The sequence below is a fragment of the Rhagoletis pomonella genome, unplaced genomic scaffold (assembly GCF_013731165.1).
Source record: "Rhagoletis pomonella isolate Grant_MI unplaced genomic scaffold, Rhpom_1.0 Rhpom_scaffold_00004, whole genome shotgun sequence".
NCBI classification, from domain to species: domain Eukaryota; kingdom Metazoa; phylum Arthropoda; class Insecta; order Diptera; family Tephritidae; genus Rhagoletis; species Rhagoletis pomonella.
This window is the reverse complement of record NW_023458558.1, coordinates 50,755,045-50,765,046: the sequence shown is the minus strand read 5'-3', so window position 1 is coordinate 50,765,046 and position 10,002 is coordinate 50,755,045. Positions and strand designations below refer to the sequence as shown.

General features: G+C 36.7%; 1 protein-coding gene across 1 annotated transcript; it reads left to right on the top strand.

Moving 5' to 3' along the window:
- Window positions 1-3,681: 3,681 nt before the first annotated feature.
- LOC118738507 (NPC intracellular cholesterol transporter 2) lies at window positions 3,682-4,456 on the top strand. The gene is made up of 3 exons (XM_036469444.1): window positions 3,682-3,774; window positions 3,904-4,014; window positions 4,092-4,456. The coding sequence occupies exons 1-3, from the start codon at window positions 3,708-3,710 to the stop codon at window positions 4,400-4,402; spliced, it is 489 nt and encodes a 162-aa protein (XP_036325337.1). The 5' UTR covers window positions 3,682-3,707; the 3' UTR covers window positions 4,403-4,456.
- Window positions 4,457-10,002: the final 5,546 nt, after the last annotated feature.

The window sequence follows — 10,002 nt, the reverse complement described above, 5'->3', positions numbered from 1 at the left end:
GAAGTCAATATTCGTAACAAGCAAAATTGAAAAGTGTATGAAATAAGATGTCGAACTTCGACAACTGGGCGATACTAGTTTCTAAATATGTAATATCTGTTGTGTTTTGACGATGTGTCTTATTTCCAATAGGGTATTTCATTAAGTCAGTAACACGAACATGAAACCCACCCACTGAAAGTTCCCTTAGCTTCATACATACACGCATAAAAACAAATGTACATATGTTGCACACTTTAATTCGCCGTGTGTCAACGTTTTCCACCTTTCTTTTCTATACCCTCTCCCCTTACACGGCTATTACTATGCGAGCAATTTTTTCGAGACTCTTGTCTGATGGACCGTAATTCATCACATTCAGCGCAATTGCAGCGTGTAGCCTCCTAGATTTTCACTAACGCACACACAAACTACACAAATTTACACACTCGCTCAACAATTCAATGTAATTTTTCACAATTTGTCACCTGTGAAATGGGCGATGAATGCATACGGACATATGTACATACCTACATACATACATACTATATTGAATTTATCTTTGTTGTGACATTATTTAATATGTCAAAGAGCGAGCTCATGTGAATCGGATTAGTTAAATTCCATTAAGAATGAAAATGAGAATTAAAGATCAGCAAACTGTTGAACGCATTCACATTGATTTGATGAACTGAACTGAAGAAGACATCAATGAAGCAAAAATATTTGATTAAAAAAAATCACAAAAATTCGCATCGATTGATGTAACGCCCTCTGATATGCATCTGCCAATGGTTCAAAATGTTATCTATACGTGCATACGAGTACATATGTATGTGCGTTTGTCACTGTGTACGCACATGTGCGACATTGTTGCGGCTAATATAAAAATACTTACCTATTTGTGCAGAAAATCTTCGACTGTGTGAAGCTAAACGAAAGTTCAGTCAGCAAATAAGTAGTACACAGCCGTTCTCCCTCTTCACAAGTGTGTTCACGAACTTTTTTCTATACTTATACATACTTACAGATGCTTTTACATATCCGCTTAGCGTATTGAATGATACTTTATGGCGTTCCCTAGCGTATTGAAATGCTCTTTTAAAATCTCATATAAACGAGCAGTTAGCAAAAAATATAGTCACACATACATAGTTACACTTTGTATGTACGGGCATATCTCCGGAATTTCGAAAAAAGCAACTAAAATTATTTTGAACGTGTGCAGCCTTGAGCCTTGGCAGAAAGTAATAGAGCTTTAGCAATATCAAGTGGTACGACCAGCAATGTCACGCCACCACAGAAAAGATATAGGCTACCTACAAGGCCACGCTGCGATTGGGCGCAATGCATGGGAACTGACACAAATTCCACGAACATAACTTGTCCGCAGATCCGACATAGAAGTTCATTCATGTCATAACTTCCAGGAAAATCTGATTGATATTAAAACATTAGGTTAAGCGGGAAGCTCTCAAACGAGTTCACTCGGAGGCCACAAAGACCCATCGGGATGCTCAGAGGGTTTCCCATGCCTATCTCTACATGTCTTTGAACCATTTTGATTCTCTAGCGAATACTATACCTTCTTGCAGTGGAGCTTTCCCAAGGCTCCCCAAGAATGTTGAGGCATTTTCCTCGGAGTGCTGGACACTCGGAAAGGAAGTGCAGGACGGATTCGCCCAGCATCTCGGCCAACATTTGGCTTTGAAAGCCTTAATAAACTCCGTGTTCTTCGTAGGTCCCACTGTGGCCAGGGCGAGCACGATGCTATGCAGGTGTGCACATTTTTCCACCTACTGTTGGTGGCTGCCCTGGTCACTCTCCCAACTTTTGAAGACAGAAATCACAGAAAAGGTTTTACGATCTGGATCGTTTTTCCAAGTCACATCCCAGATCCCTTTCTAGCATATTCGTCCGCTTCCTCATTTCTCGTCATAGCACTATGTCTTGGGCCTCAGTAAAGATTGATTATGTGTTGCTATAGATTTTATAGGGATCTTCGGCATTCCTTAACGCATATGGAGTTAGTCGTTGCCGACTCTAAGGTTTTGATGGCAGCTCGATTGGCAACAACGAAGACAAGTTTAGATAGAGCTAGGTCGATCGTGCTCATCAGCTTTGCCGCCATGTCGATTGCATATACATATCTGGAATTTCGAAAAAAGGCAACTAAAATTATTTTGAAAGTGTGCAGACGTGAGCCTTGGCAGAAAGTAAAGGAGCTTGCTTTAGCAAAAACAATTGGTACGACCAGCTATACGCTACCTAAAACAAAAGCAAAAGAAGTGTAGGACGGATTCGCCCAATGTCCTGCCTAACATTTGGCTTTGAAAGCCTTAATAAACTCCGTGTTCTTCGTTCCTCGTACTGGGGCCAGAGCGAGCGCGATTCTATGCAGGTATGCACATTTTTAAACCTACTGTTGGTGGCTACCCTGGTCACTCTCCCAACTTCTGAAGACAGAAATCACAGGGAGTGTTTTACGATCTGGATCGCTTTTCCAAGTTCCATCCCAGATCCCTTTCTTGCACATTCGCCCGCTTCCTAATTTCTCGGCATAGCACTCTCGGGACTCGGTAAAGATTGATTATGTGTTGCTATAGATCTTGTAGGGATCTTCGGCATTCCTTAACGCATATGGAGTTAGTCGTTGCCGACTCTAAGGTTATGATGGCAGCTCGATTGGCAACAACGACGGCAAGTTTAGATAGAGCTTGGTCGATCGTGCTCATCAGATTTGCATGGGGGGGGAGGGGGGGGGGGGGGGGGGGCGGAGGGGGGGGGGAAGGGTTGGGGGGGGGGGCGGGGGGGGGGTGGGGGGGGGGGGGGGGGAAATACACCGGCACACAACAAAAAATGGTGCGTGCTTTTAACGATACCCACCTACCGACATGTATTTCGACCCGATTAATCCAAATCTCAGGTCCGTTTGACTCGTACACCATCAAAAGTTCGAGTAAATTGCGAAAATTGCGTATTTTGCCATTTACTATTTTAAAAATTAAAACTTTGAATATTTACCTGAAATTCACGGCAATTTTCAATATTTGAAGAATTATAACAAAATTTACATGACCACAGGGAATACATATCGCAAGGATTTATTTTATAGTTGATACAGATTTTGAGATTTGCGGAATTAAGAACTTCTTCAGGCATGTCGGGAAATTCGATCAAGCCATCAATTGCAATGTCGAATGGAGAGAATAATAAGAGCTGCAGAACTGAACCGCTCAAGTAAAATATTTTACAAGAGTTTACAAATACCAATAACAGAATCATACAGCGGCACTTCTCGCACGACGAACGAAAATTACGCTTTGCGATGGATAGACCAGCTAAAAAAGGACTTGGCTTTCACCTGGCATTTCCTCTAGCGCGCCATTTTTTTGGGATTTTGTTCTCTATAATTATTTAGTTGGCCACTGGTCGTATTAGCCTTCATCAACGAAGGGCGTTTTTATTATTCCAGAAAGCTTATATTGATCAAATCTTTCTCATGGCCAATAAAGAAATAAACAAACAAAAAAACGAAAAAGCGTACACTCTCCCTAAGCAAGTTAGCAAGCGATAAGATTAAATTCAAGTGTAATAAGTAGTAGGTCACGTATAAAAAGAACTTTCGCTAAGTTAATGGTAACAAAAGTTAAGCTAAGTGCATTTGGGTAGTACTATATTTTATCAGCCATAAACGGTTCATTAAATAATTGAAACCTTATTACAATATGTTGAAAAAACTCGGTCTATTCTCGCTTATCCTAGCCATTGCCGCAGCTACTGAAGTTAAAAAATGTAAGGAAGCGGAAATGAATACAAAAAGTTTTAATTTAAATATTAACTTTATTTAAATACTTTAAAAAACATACCTGGAAAATATATAACAAATCATTCAAATTATTTCTCCTCCCTCACCATCGTAAGGCTCTGACAATAAACCCTTTCCATTGGAGGTTCGTGTGCTGAATTGTGAGGTACCACCGTGCGATGTTATCAAAGGCGCTGATATGATTTTCGAAATAGACTTCTATGTGGGTAAGACAATACCACTTTGAAAATATGTCATGATTTTTTCGCAAACCTATAATGTACGTCATTACGATCCACTACAGAAAAATATGTGACGAAATTGACAACACTGGTGAAGGCTACCACCTTCGGGTTAACCGTACCTTATGAATTACCCGATGATGTACGCGATGTTTGCTCTAATCTCCTATACGGCGCCTATTGTCCACTCTATGCCACAGAGGATGTCACCTATCAGTTTGTGTTTCCAATTGGCAATTATCCAGAGATCAGCGTTAAAGTGGAAATCGACCTCGTCGATCAGGATAACGAAGTAGCTACTTGCTTTAATTGTAATATCAAAGTGAAGAAAGGTCCAACTAGTAATAGCACAGTTTATGAAATTGATTATTGAATTGTTGTAAAAAAGCCTTTTAAAATGTACATATCTATTTCAGGATTAAATATTAAAAAATATGTGCGCAAAAAAGTATTTTTTTTTTTAAGTCAGCTGTGATAATTACAAAATTTTAAAATAAATCTTAATTTGTTTGTGATGTAATACTATAATGGAATGTAAATTTGTTGGGTGCAATGCGACCTAGAAGATTTTTTCTAGCCCTATGATGCTTCTAACCCTGCTAAAAAGTTTCTAGGTTCGACGAATTCCCAACCTTAAAGGTGTCGATTGTGGAAGAACTAAAGCATTAAGTCTCAATCTGGCTAATGCTGGACAATCATCTTCATGGAAAATACGGCAATCCGTCTCTATGGCAAGATCAACCCGGGACATGTGAGAGCCAATGTTGCCAGAAATTAATATCGTTGGGAGCTAAATCGGTCGAAAAAAGAGCTTAAAAGAGTTAAATAATACTAGTAGTAGCTAGAATGAAGAGCTTATTTTTAACCGACTTACAAATGTTATCATTTCGTCGGAATATTTTTTTTATGTATATTACCGCATAACTTTGGACCACGTTCGACCACGACCGATTTCGATAATTCTTTTTGCATCGGTAGGTAGGTAGTGTCTCAGAGGTAGTCCCATTCTAATATGGTTTAGATCCGATTCTTGGATCAGGAAATATATATATATGAAGTCGGTTTTATTTTTTGCTAAAAATTACTTGTTGTTTTACAGTCGAGCATTTATTGATGTACGGGCACTTATAACACTTATATGCATCTACTTATATAAACTATGTAGACGACGAACTAAAAATACTTTATAGACTGTTAAAATCTGCGATTTCAGATATTTGAATTGACCATAAAAACTCGGGTTATGAATAATTTTTCGCAAAATTTTTCTGAAAAGTATTATTTGCTTCTCTCCTTAAGGTAAAAATAATAAGGTAAAACCAAAAGCCGCGCGCTGAGAAAAAGGATTTTCTTCTAATTAATTTTTGAATTCTTTATCCCAGTTCCAGGAGTTTATGGTAGAGTCAGTAATTTCCCGTGAATACAAATGTAGTATGTTTTTCCACTGCATTTCGAAATTTGTATTTTATCAACGCTTAAGTTTTGTTTTTTGCTTTTCTATCGTGCCCGCCTGAGAGAGATTACACGGTCTGAGCTTATCGGAGCTCGAATTACTGTCCGGTATAGTTTGTGTGCTCCCGCGCACGCGCGTAAAAACTAATCGACCTACTTGCCCATTTTCCATTTGCTTACGCGCCCTTTGCATTAAAAATGGAACTTTTCTAAGTATTAATCGAAATAGAATAATATGCAGGTATCGAAAATAGCCTGCGATCACCAAAGCCAAATGAATTTTAGTCAACACTTGTACAATGAAATTACAGATTTTTAATTTTAACATATTGTCAAATACAACTGAAACTTTCTGGAGCTAAAGAAGTGCTAGATAAATTTGAAAAGAGCTAAAAAAGAGCTAGGAGCTAAATCCCAATTGTCGGAAGTAAATAGAAAAATAAAGAGCTAAATTTAGCTCCAAAAGCACCTAAAGCACCTAAATGGCAACACTGGTGAGAGCACAGGTGATTATGACCCGTTAGGTGGCCAATTCATTCATTCATTCATTCGAACAACATGGCCAAGCTAGCGAAGCCGCTGAATTTTAATTCACCGCATTATGTCTATATCGTTGTAAAGCTCATACAGCTCATCGCTAAATCGTCTGCGGTATTCGCCATCGCCAACGCGTGAAAGTCCGTAAAGAGAGGACTTTACTTCTCAATTGCTTACTCAGTCCAAAGCAACACTTGTTGGCAAGAGTGATTCTCGGTTGGATTTGATTTCAAGGCTGACATTATTATTATTGTTATTGCTGGTTCCCGAATAACCTAAGTCGTCTACTTTTTCAATTTTGAATTACATCTCTATACTAGTAAACGTGCGATATAGTTCATTCTATAAGATATACCATACTTTTCATAAAAATTTCAAACTTTTTAATCAGAATTTTTAAGAGAATTTTCGAGTATGCAGGTATGTAGCCCATTCCCTTTTTATAACAACAAAGTGTAAGTTTCAAGTTGTTAAAAATTACCGTTGATTTTTTAGAATTTTCTTTGCGGAGAGTGCTGCGCATTTTCTTCCATATAAAAATAGATTTTAATCATGTAAGAAAATGCGCAACACCCTCCACAAAAAATCGACAATAATTTTTAGCGACTTGAAACTATCACTTTGTTTCACTAAAATTGAATGAGCTACACAGCTGCATACTCGAAAATTTTCTAGAAATTCTGAATAAAAAGTTTGAAATTTTAATGACAATGAATTTTCGTGAACTTTATATAAAGTGCGAAACTTTGATCCATATGGTTTATGTTATAGAACAGATTATAGTTTAAAAAAAAAAGAAAAAAACTGTCAAGAAAACAATTGTGGATATTATATTAGAACAAAGTGTATACTAACATATAACACTGACTGTATGTACATACATACATATGTATTTATTGTTAGGCTTTTTGTCTGTTTTTTTCAATTTTAATTCCTTCGAACTTTTTATCCCTCAGCTGCAGCTTTTTCCGACTTTCGTTCAGTATTGCCATTTACAAACTTCACCAATGTCATTTGCGGGCTAACTCCGCCGTACCCAGTCTCTTGACGAGTTTTTCCCTGCACTCAGTTAACAATTCCGCAAGTCTTTAATATTTAATGTCTCCTAAAAGCATGTACTGGCATTACTAGGATGCATGTACGGGTAAATTCCAAAGTTGAATTTTTAATCTTTATGCAAATATGAGTGGTTACAAACATTTACCAGTGTATTGTGTTATTTTTGGGGGATTTTCCGGTACGATTTAAATTTTTGATGAACCAACAATATTTTAAAAGTAAACCTTCTTCTTATTTATATATACATACATCGCACAGCCACATATTTTCCTATAAAATTAAATATATAGGTATAAATATATGTATGTATATACATGTGTATTTTGAATTTATATCATTCCGCCTTATTGGTAAGGATCAGTGTTTTTAAAATATATTACATGAATTTTTAAATAAAAAAATATTTAAATTTAACATTACTGGACAGTTTATTCTTGCTTGCAACCGAAAATTAAAGAAACGGGAAAATTTAAGAAGTACTAATTGAATCGCCTAAAAATGAGGTCGGCATTCTACATTTCGGTTTAATTATCCCCCCTATTGTGAATCCACACGATACACGATAAACGTTTGCATTATGTTGTGCCGTATTACGAACTAAATTCTAGCGTATGAAATTGGATAGCTACCGTTTATCGTATATCGTTAAATTTTGGTATTACCATAGGATACCTAGCGTATCAGCTGTTTAATTTGAACAAAATACTGCAATTTTCAGGCCAAAAATGGCGAGCACAAAACATAAAGTTGAGCGTGTTGCTTCTAAAAGGAATCTCAGAATTGTGAAAACCTTTAATATATTTGGTATGGATGGCGTTTTTACGTGGGCGCAACTCGTCCTCTACTTCTGTTAGAACATATGTATGTATATATATAACAACTTCTTTCTATAGTCGAAAGTTTCTCTGAAATCTAAAGGATTGTTTTAATAATTAACAAATAAAATTGACTCCAGTTACTTACATTATCGAGTTCATATCCAGAAGATTGGAAGCATCTCTCAATTGCCTTCTTACTGTAGCCTCTATGCGAGTTTCATCAATTTATTGATTTAAAGTTATATAAAACGCAATTGTGGTTGAAGGAAACATGTTTTTTCTTAATTTTTTATGGCCTACGGAACTTTCGCGACTTTCAAGTTCAAAATGTTTGCTTTGAAAGGCAAGAACAGTTCTTTCATTTATGTAAATTAACAACGAATCGTAAACAAATACCACTGTCATTCACAATAATACGACTATAGGGCACGTGGAAACCTTAATACGAAATCTCATCGTATATAAATTAATACTAGGGGTGTATATTGATTGAGATTTTTACTACGAATTCTAGAAGCTTACCAGTTAATCACACATATCATGGATAATTGGCTTGTGGCGTCGAGCGGCTTCATCTCTAGGCAAAGCTAACAGCTTAAGCTTTATCTTTGTAAAGATATACTTCCGCCGGCTTTCAGACAGAAAATTTAGGAATGAGGACCGTTATGATGGCTGTATCTTTAAAGATACTAATGGCATTTAAGGGTTAAGTTACTTTCAACATGTGAAACTACGATTTAGTGTCATTTTCACAGTGGAGGTTAACTCAAATTTGGCAGTAAACTTTCAATTTTTGTACTGAAAACCTATAGTTACCTGACCTAACTCGTCACTGTAAAAACGAGCCTTAGGGTATTAAAAGCAGCGCTTTTAGGTCAGCAATAAACTTCACTCAAGTTTAGCCCTCGCTACAGCTGATATATTTAACAATTTTCGGCTATGCAAAAATGTGTACTATCTCTTTCTAATACACTAATTCGGTTTGTACTGGTAAATCTTGATTTATGACACTAAGAGCTCGGTTACCCATGCACGTATACGTACATATCTAGCTTAGCGTAGAAGTACGTAGAAATATAGCACGTTTGCTGTTGATAGAACGAGAGAGTACGTCAACTTCTACGTCACGCGTTGGTGAGTTTTTGTTAACACGCAGATTCCATAAGATAGATCGTATCAGCTGACACGTTCTCCGTTTTTACGTTCGTTGGTAACTGCGCTTTAATTCAATGAAGGTAACAAAGAGTATGCAGATTATCATAAGTGCCAGAGGATTGTAAACTACTTAAGCAAGAGATTACTGCTGGTAATAAACTTTTGGTGATAAATGTTGACATCTGTTGCACCATTTTAAGTACATCTGGCATGACTATCGAACACTGACAAAAATATTTTAAAACGACCAATAAGGGCACTTCACTAAGGAAAACTTATGGGAAAACAGAATTTTTGCATGGACTTTTCTTTGGTGGTCCAAAACAATATTTCCAACGTTCCTACCGGTCAAAAAATCTATGCCTAGCAATGCCAAACGCGGGGTAAAACGTTTTTGAGAAAATCTCATTTACTATTTGTATTTGTATAGTTGAAGCTCTTCCATTTAAACCTTAAAGAAGGCATTATGACCAGTTTTGAGAAAGATTCACACATTCTTATTCGTACAAGTCTGTATGTAGTAAAAAAATAGTAGTGCAATGTGCCAATTGCCCCTATATGAAGGTACGTATTGAAGAGAAGTTATGGGGACTAATCCTGATTTTTCGCCGAGGATCTATAAAATATTTTTTAAGTGCACATTTGCACTCTAAGCTATGTGATTTGTTTTTTTTTTACTTATTGATGTGGTTTACTGTTTAAAACACTCCAATTTGTCGGCGCTGCTATCGCTCAATGGGTCATAAATCTAATTTTTAAGTGCAAACCTATTAGCCATATATATATATATATATATATTAACTGTTCTTTAGTCTTAGATAATTACTAGCTTAGGAAAATGACAAGATTAATTAAGGACACTGGAAGTGAGTGGGTGCAGTTAGATGTTACATCTTTGGTTACAACTTTTTAATTAAAATTTTTTAGAAAAAATTAGGTATGCGGTTTTATA